Consider the following 15,628-nt stretch of genomic DNA (forward strand, 5'->3'; position numbering starts at 1 on the left):
CCACATGTCCCCCTGGCTGGCGTGAGGAATGCAGACCCCAGGGACGGAGCCGGGGACCTCAGCTGCAGGTGCCTTCCCCAGTGGCCTGTACTCCCTTGTCCTCCCAGGGACAGTAATCTGGTGCCTCCGAGGCCATGGTGGTCCGAGACAGGACTGTAGTGGGGACTGGTATCTAAATCAAAGGCACCAGCCCCCAAAATGGAGCCCGGGTTCTGGCTGGGGCCCAGCTTGTGTTGCAGGTTTGTGTTGCAGAAAAGCCCCCTGGGGGTCGTGCGGAGAGGGGGTGTCAAGGCCAAGGGGAGTCTCTCGGTTTCATCACTGAACACTCATTTGATAACCCCCTGAAACGCGACTGCTCTGAGCTGATGGGGCCTCTGGGCAGGAGCACACTGGCCTTTGAAGACACCCAGCCTGAGAGCAAAGATCTGAAATAGCTCTTCACAGGTTTTGATATTGGTGACACTCTATGTTGGTGACACACTGCCGTGGGGACAGCATGCACGGCACCTGCACTTGCCAAGGTAAGCAAGACGAGCACTTTGTCACAGGGCTACTGGGAAACTGCACGAGACATGGCTCCCATCCTGTTTCCCCTGGCCACTCTGCACAACCCCTGGGCACCTTCTCAGGCCTTTGTAGTTTGAAGCTGTCCATCTTTTAAATTCAAGGTTATTGGAACCAGCATGCGGAGGGGCCAGTGTGGTCCCCCTAGCCACTGCCCTGCTCCCGTTCCCAGCAGCCACCCGCCCCTGCTGGTGCAGCCGACAGCCCTCTGAGGTCAGGTCAGGAGTGGTCACAGCCACCACTGACACCATCCCCCCCACCTCCAAACGCCCCTGGGCTGCCTTTACCTCGGGTCACGGTGGGTAAGGAGGCAGTCAAAGTCGTCCCCCGGGCACAGGTACTGTCCTGCGGCCTCTGTCCAGTCAAGAGTCACACCCACCCAGCTGTGGCTCTCTCGCCTTCTGAAGGTGGTGATGCCGCTGTTCTCCTTTGTGATGCGGGCATCCCTGGCCTGGCCACTGGAGGAGTCCCAGGGTACCTGGAAATGCTCTTCTTGCCTTGCCGTGCCCCTGTGCAGGTGCGTGGCCCACCCCCTCCTAGAGGGCACATCCAGCAGTGGGCGTGGGCATTTCCTGGTGGGCAGAGGAAGCCGAGTCCTGGTCTCCCTGCGTCCGCCCAGGGTGCCCGTCTCTTCCTGGGAGCCTGCTGGTGCTCATTTATTTCCCCGACAGGACACACACCTACACGCTACAGCACGAAGACAGGGTGTGTGTGGGGCTGCCTTCTCCAGAGGACGTCCTGACTTGTGACCACCACACAGACCCATCAGAGGCGGAGCAGCTGCCTCCAACGCAGGGCTCAGGCCAACTCGCCAATTCCCTTGCGGCTCAGCACTCGGTGATCTAAGAGGAGGATCCCCCAGGGGACGGGCTCCTGAGAATCCGGCGTGGGGTGAGCCAGTCTCTCCAGCTGAGCGCCGGCTGGAGTGCTGCTGGGAGCAGCTCTGCTCTCCAGTGCTGCCGACCTCGCGTCTGCTGGTGCAGGAGCCACCGACGTGTCTCCGTCTCAGCACCTGCTGCCGGATCCTGGCTCCCACTTGGGCCACACACCCCCTCACTGCCTCTGCCCCTCTCTGTGCCCAGCCTGGGCCTCTTCCTGAGGGTCTGGGAGCCCCTCCTTCCTATGGAGGCCAGGCACAAGGGCGCCCCCAGGCCCCACTGCACAGCGGGGCAGGGGCAGCACCTTCCGGCCAGCGGAGCTCTTGCCTCTGTTTTCCGCTGTGGTTTGGAAGGTGCTCCCCACTCGGACAAGAACTTACCCCAGAGTCCTCCGTTAATGGTATCACCGGGTGGGCACGTAATCCTGCTGCCGTATTGAGAAGTGGGGATTAGATCTGGGGTCATTAGGGTGGAGCCCCAACACTGAATCCTGGGTTTTTTTTTTTTTTTAAATGGGGCCTCACTACACTGCCCAGGCTGGCCTTGAACTTGAATTCCTTGGCTCAAGCAATTCTCCTGCCTCAGTTTCCTGAATGGCTTAGGACATGTCACCATGCCTGGTTCCTGGTGCCTTTATTAGAAAGGAAGAGACCACAAGACACACACACACACATACACACACACACACACACACACACACACTCCCTGTCTCATGTCTGTGCTGCTTTGGGACTGACAGCAAGAAGACCATCACCAGCTGCAGCCCCTAGATTTTGCACCTCCACAAAATGTGCCAGAATAAACCTCATTTCCTTATAAAGTGAGCTACCCTGGACATTTTGTTATAGTAACAACAACTGACTAATACATTATCTGCCCTGTTTCTCAGTGAATGCCCCTGAAACCAGGTGTGGTGGTGTATCCACGCCATTCAGGAAACTGAGGCAGGAGAATTGCTTGAGCCCAGGAGTTCAAGTTCAAGTTCAAGGCTGCCATGGCCTCACTGCCGTATTAGCATGTGTTTGTGCTTATGTCAAGTGTCAGGAGCAGCACTTGAATTATGGGTCTCAAATTATTCTGTGACATAGGCCATGCCCCTCTGGAGAATTCTCCAAGAAAGGCTTTGATGGAGATAGCCCAGTTGCTATGGTGATGCCCTGTTCAAGGGGAGATTCTGTGCCAGCCTCAGAGTTTTATCAGTTCTTAACCTCGAGTTCAAATGCCACTTACCCGGGGGGTAGGGAGTTATGGGCTCAAACTGCTAATTGGGCTGCAGAGACTTTTATCCTTCACTCTGAGTGCTTTGAAGAAACTTTATCACAATGAATCCTTTTGATGTCTGAACCCCCAGAATAAGTGTGCAGAGCTGCCAGTCCCCTCATCAGAGGCTACTGAACCCCCGAGTCTGGCTCTTCCTCTGTTTGTCTTTCCTTGCTCCCCTCACAGCCCGTCCATAGCCCTGAATAACCTGTGGTGCAGGTTGCGGCAGGAGAGAACACAGATGTGCTTAGGGAACGTCAATAATTCCATTCCACGGAGCCCTCCATCCAAGAAGGTGGGTGTTTCCCCTTTTATTCAATTTTTTTAAATTTTCTTTTGGGGTCTTTAGAAAGATCATTGTTTTCTTTGTACAGGCCTGTCTCACTTTAGCGTGATCACTACCACTAAATGAAGGCAATTGGGGAATTCTATCTTCCATCACTGGATTCTTGGTCCGAGGTTGTCTTGACCTACTATTGAAACCGAAGGACCTATCATTTCAATAACATACCCATCGAATGTTTCCGCAGATTCAGGGTCAGGGTCATTCAAATAACTTTGGAAGATCCAGGTTATCAGTATTCCTCTGCCAAACACTCATTAGAAGATTCTTGATCTTTTCCCAGTTTTTATTGGCAAGTGTTGTGCTTGGCCATTGAAACACAGCATTTTTACTTGGCATTTAAGCCTTTCCACAAACCACAGAGCAGAGGCTCCTTCGCAGTATCATCCCAGGGGTTTCTAGAGATTTAAACGTAGTTCCAATCTTTCCCTCGGCACCTATCTGATGGTGAGGGGGCTTAGAAGTAATTTAAGTCAAATTATTGAAAAATCCATATGTTATAAGTTTTAAAAAATAGCCACAAAGGCTGTATTGTAGAAACCATGAATAATACTTTAAGTAGTCACTTCAAGGATCCCGAGACCAAGAGCTGGCCCAGGTCTGGTTAATGGCAAGCGCCTGTTTCAAGGCCTGACTGTTAGCCTCGGCAGGCCGGCTGGCCACAGGACGCAGGGTCAGTGTCCTTTTCCTCCACCATGACTAGTGATAAGATGAGGCAAGTCGTACCTTTTATAGGTTACCGGATATGTACCCATCCTTCCTCTCAATTCTCACATTTAAGGAGTCTTTTAGGTCTGTCAGGAAGGTAAAAAGGCAGAAGTCAAACATGAGAACATCCTTTGGGTGCCATCTCGCTGAGGATCAAGGTTTCTAGGAGTGACGGCGTCCTCGTGATTCTAGGAGACCAGCCTAAGATCTACCCACTAGACCATTTATGGCAGGGCATACGCACAACCCACCACTCAGAAAAGGTGTCGCCTTCTGTTGTAGAAGGGTCAGGGCTGTAATACACTGGTGGATGGTTCAGGTAAATACTGGCCTGCGGGAAATTCTATTTCAGCAATCTCTCTGTTTTGACAATTGTCCAGATACATAGTCTTAATCTCTAAGGACCAGCATGACCGGCTGGTTGAGGTTTCTCAGAAGATACTCCCCGACAGCCGGTCCACCACAGGACCCACATCAAGGTGCAGCTGACCACTACAACCAGTACAATTAGTCCAGTTTCATGGGTGGACTCTCCAGTCCTCACTGCAAGGCACTTTAAAGGTGGACCTGAGAAATGTCCCTTGACGTTTGTTGGTGATTTTTGGTGACCTGTCAAGCCCATGAAGCTGCATGGCTGTAAACTCTGCAGCGGGAAATCCACCTCCCCACGATGACCAGCTGAAATTTGACTTAACTTACTAGATCATGTTCAGCAGCAGTAAGACTCTCAGTATCACCATTAGGAAAAAAATGTTATTTTGTAAGACCTACTATGTGCCTGTGGGCTCCTGTTCCCCCCCACTTTTTATTTAATAAAATTGAGTAAAGGCCTGGCGTAAGCATAAGCATAAGTTATAGATAATAGTACACGTATTTGAATAATAAGAAAAGATTTACCGTCTTTAGTTGGTCCTGAATTTTGACAGAAGTTATTTAAAAGGACCATGGTAAACAGAAACTTAGCCTTTACTGAATGCTTGGCTTGATTTTGACTTTAACACAATTACCAAAAATGAAGAATACAATAAGTTGTATATAAAAATTTATATTTTGAAATTAGCTCTAGATTAACTTAAAGGATTATCTTAATTTGGAATGAAGTGAGAGAAAGAGTTTATAACTTGGGAGCGGTGGTCTTTGGTAGGGGCATGAGAAACATATAGACATCTGTCCAAAATAGGAAGTACGTATGTTAAATAAGCCTAGAGAAGATGTTTTGGTTTTTTACCATTAATAAAGAATGAACTAGAGAAGTGAATAGTCTTTTATCTACAAATTCATGAAAAACTGTCATTATTGTTATCAAACTTAGTGTTGACCTAAGTAGGGAGAGTTACTATCTCAAATATTAATGGGCAAAGACAAGTCAACAGTGTGGTTTAAGACAGTGATCTAATTTAAAATTTTATAGGACATCGAGCTACAATGACATTTTGAGGGGTTTATGTCAAAATAATTTTGTGTATAAAGAAACAGCTGCACAAACATCCTTAACAACTCTACTCAATGTAGCAAAATTAGCTCCGGCACCATGCATAATCCATGACTTTACTAATTTTAAAAATATCAATGTATGTGGGGCATCACCTTATATTATTAAAAGTTGAGAAAAGGTCTATCATGTTAAATTTTTTATTGAAATAAGTTATCAGCTGTTGAGCTGATTTATTTATGGCTGTCTGTCTAGTATTTTAGGGATAACTATTTTTGGAGTCATTTTTCTCAATGACAAGGGTTCAAAGTAAGACCCTGTGTTAATGTTTAGAGGCTTTCAAAACCTGATGATAATTTAGAAAAGGAGTAAACTTGTTAATGAGGAAGTTTATTTTTCTTGGGGTGAGATTAGCATTTCAATCTCTTTCTGTCTGTCTGTCTTTCCTTCCTTTGGTCTCCAGTCAACTGTGGTGTGACATTTAAACTTGCCTAGGACTGTGTTGACCTTTGCCAGTCCCAGGGAATGTCTAGGGCTAACTGGATGATAAACCCAACTTTGAAAATGGGTGGCCCCCTAGAAGCTTAAAGTGATTGATGTACTGTCTTTTTGAGTCTCTCTATGAAAATAGGATTTTTTAAAGGCTTACTAAAATTCCTTTTTAGGCATTTTGTTTATGTGTTGGATATCTGTTTGGGGAAGTTGTCTGTGCTCCAGACAGAAAGTCAGGACATGGTTAAGATAAATCTCCTCTAAAACTGTTTTTAAGATGGCCTTCTATTTTAAGGTTTAGCTAAGTAACAGCATATGTCTCTAGATAAGGTTAGACATCTGGCATAAATTTTGAAATATTACAATATATGAATTTGGATCTCTCAAAAACCTCCCTGAGTTTGTTCTGATCTGTATTAAGTTTGAGAGGTCCCCTTTGAACTCTGTTTCCAGTAGGTAATTTTTAAGGCCTTCTCTGTTAATAGTAAATGAGGCTAGATATAAAATTGAGATTTTTTTATTAATCGTTGTGATTTTCTAGTACATAGACTAGCCGATCCATTTTGATGTTACCTGCAAATTGTCAATTTAATCCCTTCCTGAGAGAAGTTCTCAAAATATCTCTATACCTCAGAATATTATCCTTTAAATAGGTATCTCTTGTCTTTTTAAAAAATATGATTAAGGCCACTTCCCAGTGTAGGGAGTGGTATATAAACCTTATCATATTTTTTAAAGGATAATATGTCCAGTCAGAGAACTTAGATAATACAAAGAATTTCCAAAAACGTTTGCAGCTTTTATTGTTCAAAACTAATGTATGATTTTAATTTGGAGAGCTCAAGTTCTAATAAAATGCTCTCCCAAATCCTACAAATATCCAACAACAGAAGTAATATGTAAGAATTAAAAGGAATCACTACTGGCATCTTTGAATCAATCAAATTTAGTTCCAAGAAGAAGTGTCAAATTGAAATTTAAGTCAGCATTTCAAAATATTTATTATTTAATCAAAAAAGTAAATTAATTCACTAAAATTAATACTTTTCTTAAACATTAAGAATCACTAGGTAAATAAAGACCTTACTTGATGGAAATAAACTTAACATTTTAATAGGTCTTTATCATGTTGAAATATGGACACAATCTTGGTCTATATTAGTATGATAAAATTGGGGGGGGGGTCTGAAATATCCTAGGATTAACCAGTTCAGATTGTTATAGTCAGTCCAGTTATACATACATTTGTTTTTCAATTATTTTAACTTTCTATATCATCAGTCTAGATAATGATATAAGGATTTCTTTATTTAGGAAAATTTTTTTATCATTAAAATCCAGACAATAAAGACCTTGTTTTACCCAAAGATGATTTCTTTGATCTTCTTAGACCTCCAATGTGTGCTTGCTCTCTGTGGAAGTATTTTCCTCTCCTTTTAGAATTTCTTTTGGTTATACTTTGGAACAATTTCTGTAAATATTAGAATCTAAACAAATTATTGTACCTTAATAAGAAGAAATATCTCAATGAAAATATCATTAAAGCCCTCGGACATTTCTGTAGACAGAATCTTATCTGTTTATCATCTAGTAAAGTTTATACAATAATTTGAGAATTAGAGATTACTTGATGGTTGTATTTTCTTGAAAGCAAAATTCTTATAGTAAAATACATTTATCTTAATTTTTTTAATATTTGTATTTTAGTTGTAGATGGACACAATACCTTTATTTTATTTATTTTTATGAGGTGCTTGGCAAGTGCTCTACTGCTGAGCCCCAGCCCCAGCCCTATCTTAAATGTTTTAAACTATAAAAGGCAGAGCATCAGATAAATGCATGTATAAGAAATATAAATCTTGTGTTTTCTGTTGAAGGAAAACAATTAGAAGCAAATAGACATATATTAATTAAACAAATAGACATATGTGTTAATTATTTTATGAATTACTGATTATAGATTATTTAAGTAACTGGAAAAATATGTATTAAGAATAAAGGTATAGCTATAATTATGTCAACCTTATGAAACTACATGGTTCTTAAACTATTTGGATCCATTTCAACTTATTTTAACTATGGGTGTACCCTTAATTTAGATAAAATAAGAACACAGCGTATACATTTATTTATTTATTTATTTATTGTATTTGTATAGTTACAAATGAAAACAAGGATTTTTTCGGTCATCACGGGAACATTGTGAGAAAATTGTCTCAGGCTTTTGTTCCTGTGAGGAGCAAAATGCATCCTCATAAGCTCCAAAAGGAAGACAGGAGGAGCCTGTCCCCCTGGCGGTTGTGACACTGCAGCTGTGGAGACAAGATCAGGCTGCCCAGCTTGACAAGAGTGGGCTCAGGCTGCCCGCAGGCGCCTGCCGAAGGGATCTTGGGCTAGTACTGGCAGTGGGCATCTCGGGCCAGACGCGGGCCGCAGCCCAGGGGCCAGCCACGCGGGGGCGGGGCCAAAAGCCCCGTTTGAGTGACAGGGAAAGGGAAAACGCGGGAGGCGGGACTTTTCTGCCATTTCGTCCCCGCCGCGTGCCTGGAGAACTCCGAGGTGTAGCTGGAGAGCCTCGGGGAGAACCCCGATGTTGGCCGTCCCTCTGCATGTCCACTCCACTCTCCGTGCGACCACGTGGCCGGGCACCTCGCCGGTGCCCCGGGTCGCAGAGGTGGAGGTTCACAGAGGGAACCTGAAGCCAGGCTTGGCGGTTACGACGGAGAGCAAACAAGAGTGGCGCTGGTGGCCCCGCAGCTCGGGCTCCCCCGGGGGCATAGGACACCGAGCAGCTGCACTGGGTGGGTGTCCCGCCAGTTTTTCGGGGCCGGGCGTTGCCCGCTGGGCTGTCCAGGTGGGGTCGCAAACCAGCAATTTGTCCTTTCCCTGTCAGCATCTCCACGGGAGCCGCGGTGGGGCTGAGCGGATGGCCAGGCCAGCGGTCCGCCGTCCTCCGCGCTAGCGTGGGCACTCCGCCGTGGTCCCGGGGTGACAGCAGCGCCCCTGCCTCTGTAAATGGCCGTTCTCGCAGGTGCCCTTATTGCTTGGGATTGCGGGGGATGTAATGGCCAGGCTCGTGACCCTGCGAGTCCCCGTCAGCCGCTGGCACCTCTGAACGGTGGCGGCTTGGAAGTTTCTGGGGCAGATGCTCGCTCCCAGAACGTCCCCAGGTGCGGGATTCTGCGCCATCTGGTTGTTGTTCTCACTTGGAAACCCTCAGGGGCAGCGTCATGCAGGTGCTCCCGGGGTGCCCTGCTGGAGCCCGGCGCGTCCAGGGCGGTGGCCCTGCCTGTGCTGCTGCAAGCTGCTGCTACCCGTGTTTCCACCTCCTGCTCCGTGAGCTCCGGAGCCAGGGTCAGTGGGCAGCACTCTGTCAGGGAAAGGACTGGCTCCCTGCACCCTCCTCCCGCAGTGCGCGCCCTCCTGCAGCATCTCGAATATGAAAAATGGGCCCCTCAGCAGACGCTGGCTCCAGGGTATGGTTACCAAGGTTTCCAAGGGGCAGAATTAGCTGGCGGTTCCACAAGGGACAGCAGCCAAACCCTGCATCCACCCCAAAACAGCAGAAAAACAAAATTTGCTTCTCTAGAAGTAGAAAAAATCCCCCATATCAATCTTACCATAAGAAATCACCTTTGCTTTCTCGCTCTCCAAGTGCAGATTCCTAACATATAACTAAAAAAAAAAAAAATTACCTAAATTTCAAAATATAAAAATTCACAAAAACAATCAGAAAAAATCCACAAAGCGCTTTTCCCATGGGAGAGGACTGAACTTAGCAACATATCCTTTATCAATCATCTTAATTTCTGTGGTACTTACAATTTTCTAATTTCTCATTTTTATGTCTATTGTCCCCAGAATTGCAAAAAAATAAAATTCTTGCTGTCTCTAAAAACAAAAATTTCCAGATATTATAAGTTCAAGGTCACTGACTTTCTTTTGTCTAATTATCACCCTTTTACAAATGAATCCACAATAATTTTAAAATCTATGCACACTATCACTACTGGAGAGAAAAAAAAACAAACCACCAATTCTCAAAATTCACATTGGAGTTCAGGCGCCAATTGTATCACACGTCTGAACCAGTCAGGGTCACTCCAAGTGAATTTTGGGACTAAATAAAAACACAGAAAGTACCTTTTCTTGGGTACTTTTCAGTGACCACTCCTCAGCCACAGCTCCCACAAGGGGGGCAAGGCAGGCAAGACAGCAAGGAGCACATGCTGAATCCTTTTATTGGGGAAAAGCCATTCAAATGAGGCAAGGGGTCAGGTTTCAGGGGGTTGAGTCTAACTTCAGGATGTCTTGCTGTCAGCAGGTTGACTGACACCTATGAAGGCCACACCCATCTCGTGTGCTATGTGGGATCATAGGCAGAGTGAGCAAAGAGAGGCATTCAGAGCCCGCCCAAACAGAGGGACAACACTGGGTCTGTCCACCCTGTGCGCTCAGTGCTCACAGTTCACCCACACACAGCCCAGGGCTGGCTGGCCACATCTCCACACTCTCAGCACTCAGGCTTAGGGCGCTTGGTTCCTGTGGGCAGCTCCTGACCCACTACAGGTCAGATCTTGTTCTTGCCTTTCCAGCAGCTCGGGCTGGCCCATCCAAAGGATTCTGATTCCACGTGTTCTCTTTGCAGGCAGCGGCCCCCGCAGCCACCTTAGTGGGCCGATCCCTCGCAGGCAGCGAAGCACTCTGCAGTCAGCATGGCCCCCCTTTTCAGTCCGCGTCCCTCGCATCTCTGTATCTCAGCAGCTCCCTAGAACATGCCAGAGAAGGCAGCAGCTGCACCCTTCCGCCTGTCCCTGACTCAGGGCTCGGCCAGTGTCTCCAGCAGGGACTGGCCTTCACTGGCCTTCACCAAGTGAAGACCAGCATGACACTGGGCAGCCCTGGGTGTGCGCGTGGTGTCTTGGAGAGAAGTGCAGGCCCCCTTCTTCAACTGCTAGCCAGGCATTACATGGGGGTGCCTTCCAGGGTTGGGTGTCCTCACGCCAGGTGGGAATCCCACTTGGTGCTGGGTGTCGCCACTCCCTGGTCGGGACAGGCCACCCAGACCTCCCGGTCCCAGAGACTCCTCAGATTTCCTAAGGATAGGAATCAGAACTGTGCCAGCCTGGAGAAGGTCACCAGAGACTTCCCAGAAGGAGGGGAATGTTCCAAGTCTTGCAGGGTTGGAACCCAATCCTGAGCTGCCTCCACCTCTGCTTCTGGACCGAGGCAGACTCAGGGATGCCCATGCGAGGGGTCAGAGCAGCTGGGCATGACAGGTGGCCTGGCAGAAGGCCTCAAAGGAGCCAGCACAACCCTACAAGGGGAAGGGCCCCTGGACGCCATGTTCCTGGCCAAGCCCCCATCACAGAGACCCCAGGTGCCAACCCACAGCCACCTCGACCCTCTGTGGTGGCCTCTCCAGTCTGTCTGGAGCTGTCTGACTTCCCCCAAGACCCAGAAGCCACAGGGAGGAGGAGCTGCCCACCACCTGGCCCAGGTGGGGAGAGACACTTCTGCCACTCATTGTCAGCAGAGATTCTCTGCCCGGCTGAACAGCGTTTCTTAAATCTCTTCTTTTAAAAAGTGCTAGGAAGTTGTGGAGAAGAGCGTGGCCTCCTGGAAGCTCTTTCCTAGGTAGAAAGCCCAGGGCCTGCCTGTCTGGGGAAAGTGATTCCCCTCCAGCCCCTGGCCGGCCGACCCCCGTTGCCCACCTGGGAGGGAAGGGGTCTGCAGTCCCCAGAGTTGCCACAACCTTGAAAAGCAGGGCCAGGGTCGGGCCAGCAGCTCATACAGGCCCCAGGACCCATATGGGCCCATGCCCAGGTGGCAGACCTAGCTTTATGTGAGTGGCAGCCTGTGGGCAGCTCCCTCTGTGTCTCTGGACGGTCGGCTCTTCCCGGTCCTTCGCTGCCTGGCCCAGCTTTGATCTCCTGTGGGAGCCGGGACCTCCCCCACTACCTGCCACCAGCACACCTTGTGCCCGGATGCTCCAGACACCCGCAGGCTGAGCAGATGCTGCAGACATGCCAGGAGATGCTTATCTCCACCTCTAGTCACCCCCTGCCAGGAAGGGCACAGGCTGGAGGCCAAGCCCCATCTGGGCCCTTGACCCTCGCACCCAGTCTCCATGGCCTGGCCTGCTCCTGACTGCCTCTGTCACTTCCTTTCTGACCCAGCTGGACACCAGTTCCAGCAGATTCCAACGTCAGCTCAGGTCAGGTCATGAGCAGTCAAGGGCAGCAGCCACAGGGACCTTAAACTGCATTCCCATGGGCACAGGATGTTGTGGACAGGCAGAGACCAGGTCATCCCACAGGGTCTGGAAACCACAGGGCAGAAGCAGGCATAAAGGGCAGGCACAGCCGAGGCACCCACCAGGAAGGATGGCCCTGCTCTTGCTGGTCCTGGGGCTGAGTGCTGCTGGGGCGCAGAAGTTCAACCCCCTGGCTGTCGTGGATAAGAACTACAACATGGCCAGGGTGGGGACAGGCCAGGCTTCTGGGGCATTTGCTCCCCTCAACTTGGGGTCTTTGACCTAGGCCAGAGGGGTTCTGCCATGGGAGGCCCTCTCCTCCCCCAGCTGTGACAGAAGCCAAAGGGCCAGGGGGGACCTGGGAGGTCAGAGGGGACCTGGGAGGTTAAAGGGGACCCTGGGGGGCAGAGGAGACTTGGGAGGTCAGAGGGAACCCTGGAAGGACAGAGGGGCCTGGGAGGTCAGAGGGGGCCTGGGGAGGGAGAGGACCCCTGGCTGCAGCTGACACCTATAACTGGCACCGAGGAGCCCCGTGGCATCCAGGGCTCCCCATCGTCACACCTTCCCTCCAGATTTCAGGGGTCTGGTACTCTATTTCCATGGCCTCAAACAACCTGTCGCGGATTAAAGAAGACGGAGACCTGAGGATCTTCATTCGGAATATCGAACACTTAAAAAACGGCAGCCTCAAGTTCGATTTCCGCTTCATGTGAGTGTTGCTGGACGGGGGGACTCGCACACTCACGCTCTGAGCCCCACCCTCGGGGGGGGACACCGAGAGAGGAGCGGTGCCTGGTGATGGCCCTCTCTGTGGACCCGGCTGAGACCCCCGGCGGGACTGGGGCGTGAAGCCTGTGCCTCAGGGCAGATACTTCCTGCCACAGACCCTGGGGCTGGGCCCCACTCCAAGCGCCACCCGGCTCCTTTCCAGGGTGCAGGGTGAGTGTGTGGGCGTGAGCATGGTCTGCCAGAAGACGAACAAGAACGGAGAGTACTCCATCTCCTGTGAGTGTGGGCAGGGTTCTTCCTGGTCTGACAGCCAGGGGTCCTTCTGCCCGGCCTTCCCTGACTTAAGGCACTTTATGAGACCCCTGATACCCTGACCCCAAAGCAAGAGGACCTAGCCTGGCTCCAACCCAGGGGCTCCCAGACCAGCTCCTCTTGGGAAGCCACGGGCTCAGGCCCACCGGGGGGTGGGGCTGGGGTGGATGGAGAGGGGGCCGAGGCGCCCTGCTGCCCACACTGCCACACAGGGGACCCATCTGAGCCGCTCCTGTGCTCCCACTCCCCCTCCCTCCTGGTGGTTGAGGGCCACCACACACAGTGGCCCGGCATTGGTCCAGGACCTGGGGGGCATGGGGCGTGGCGGTGGGCTGTGCTGAGTGGCATCTCCACACAGACGAGGGGGAGAACAAGGTGCTGGTCTCGGAGACGGACTACAGGATGTACGTCATCTTCGACATGCAGAACGTCCGCAATGGGACCGAGACCCGCGTGCTGGCGCTCTACGGTACCCCAGCCCCAGCTGTCCCAGCTGTCCTGCTCTGAGACAGGCGCCACCCTGGGCGGGTGGGGGTCTTCCAAGAACCCCAAGTCTGAGAGGTGGGTGAGTGGGGGCTTCAGTATTCCTCACCCACCTGCTGGCACAAGCCCCTCTTGCTGGTCAGCAATGCAGCCCTGCCCAGGCCCTCCAGGCCCTCCCCAGACATGGTCCCAAACCTGTCTTCAGGACGGATCCCAAAGCTGAGCCAGAACTTCCAACACAGATTTCATAGAGTCTGCAGAAAGTACAGACTGAGTTCCAAAAACATCTTGGACCTGACCCAAGAAGGTAGGGCTCCTGCTTCAGGCCAGTGCAGGCTGCCTGGCCCAGCGGCCCAAGGGCTCGGGGTCTGGGGGGAGGCCCAATGAGCCAACCGGGGGCCTTTGTCTTCCCAGATCACTGCTACTCCAAGAGGTAGAGCACCCAGCCAGGCCCTCGGTGCGTGAGCTTCCTGGGTGCAGGACGGGCAGCTCAGGGTGGCAGGTGGAAGCGGATGGGGTTGCCTTGGGGCTGATGTCAGAGGGCAGGGTCCCAGCCCAGAAGGACCGCCAGCACCACCCCTTGAGGCCCGTCCTCAGCCACCTGCTGGGGTCTCCTGCAGAAGTAAGGGAGCGTAGAGCGCCTGGTGCAGGGGCAAATCACTACTGGAGCCAGGGCCTCGGCGGGCTCGTGGGACGTGGGACTGGGCAGAACAGAACCCCATGTTGTAGGAGTGTCCTGGGCTTCTGGGGGCAGAACAGTGGGGATTACTCTCTCACAGCTCTGCAGCCAGGAACTCGGGGGTCCAGGACTCCCAGGGCCACGCTCCCCTGGGGCTCCACGGGACCCTTCCACCTCCTCCAGCTGCTGATGGCTCCGTGTCCCTCGGCTGTGGCAGCATTGCTCCAGCCTCCTTGTCTGTGTCCCTTCTTCCCTCTCATCAGCACCTGCTAGGTTTAGGGCCCACCCAGTAATTAAGGCAAGTCTCATCTTCAGACCCAAATGGACTGCTGCACGGAGCCCCTTTCCAGATGAGTCCCAGCTGGGGTCTGGGCATCTCTCCTGGAGGCCACCATTCAGCCTCCCGAGTCCCTTCTCAGGAACGAGCCGTGGTCCCACAAGATCACCCTCCAAGTCTTCCTTCCCTTCCCAGAGGCCACCCCCATTGGACCCCACATCAGCTCAGCCTGCGAGTCCTTGAGGTTTCAAGGACGCTGTCCTGCAGGGCCTCGCAGTCAGGAGGAGTGGGGCTGGCAGCCCAGCGAGAGGGCTGACCCACGTAGGCACGAGGCCCTCCCCGCTGCGTGGTGGTGAATAAAGAGGCAGCAGCCCAACCGCTGTCCTGTGGATCCCAGGTGATTGTCTGTTGGCCCTGCTGGGAGTGAACACTGTCCCCTACTCACCCACCACTGTCCCCGCAGCTCCATTCACAGGCACCAATCATGGGACGTGGCCTGAGGTCCCTCAACAGGTGCAGCTGAGCAAACTGTCCATCTGCACCGTCCTTAGCCACGGGGAGGATCAATGCACACGCGTCTGGGGATCCCGTGGGGAGGCAGGGGCGGATCAGGTTTCCAGCCTTCAGCGGCAGAGCTGCCCAGGATGCTAAGTGTGCAAAGGGGTGCCCGCGGGCACCAGGTGGCTGTGCGCTCTGTGCCCACGGTGGCTGCACACCTGCACATGGGACAGGGCACAGAACTACACCCAAGCACACAGAAACATACACTCAAAAACACAACCCCACACTCACACCAACACACACATACACCTACTCCCACACACCCCACAGCCAGGCACACTCACACGCACCCACGCACACAGGCTCACACTCGTGCAGGAGTAGTCACGCACATAACCACTCTATAGTCACACACACTCAAAGACAATGTTCTCACACTTTCACACTCACAGGCAGACCGTCACATTTACAGGCATACACTTGCTCCCACAGCCTCACACCTCTCTCTACCTCACACACACTCATACATGCTGACATGTACAAGACTCACCAACTTGTGCAGAAACTCAGAGAAACACACACTAACATCACAAGTATTCACACATATTCTCTCAGGTGCACATACAAACACCTCCACTCACACACACATGCACATACATATTCACAGTCAGGTGGAGTCCCTCACACATGCATGTTCACATTCATGCTGACACA

General features: G+C 51.1%; 1 protein-coding gene across 1 annotated transcript; it reads left to right on the forward strand.

Moving 5' to 3' along the window:
• Positions 1 to 12,063: 12,063 nt before the first annotated feature.
• On the forward strand, positions 12,064 to 13,894 carry Lcn9 (lipocalin 9). The gene is made up of 6 exons (XM_005336994.1): positions 12,064 to 12,159; positions 12,506 to 12,642; positions 12,865 to 12,938; positions 13,333 to 13,443; positions 13,663 to 13,764; positions 13,872 to 13,894. Exons 1-6 carry the CDS (start codon positions 12,064 to 12,066, stop codon positions 13,892 to 13,894), a joined length of 543 nt encoding a protein of 180 aa, XP_005337051.1.
• Positions 13,895 to 15,628: the final 1,734 nt, after the last annotated feature.

Source organism: Ictidomys tridecemlineatus, chromosome 4 (genome assembly GCF_052094955.1).
Source record: "Ictidomys tridecemlineatus isolate mIctTri1 chromosome 4, mIctTri1.hap1, whole genome shotgun sequence".
Lineage (NCBI taxonomy): Eukaryota > Metazoa > Chordata > Mammalia > Rodentia > Sciuridae > Ictidomys > Ictidomys tridecemlineatus.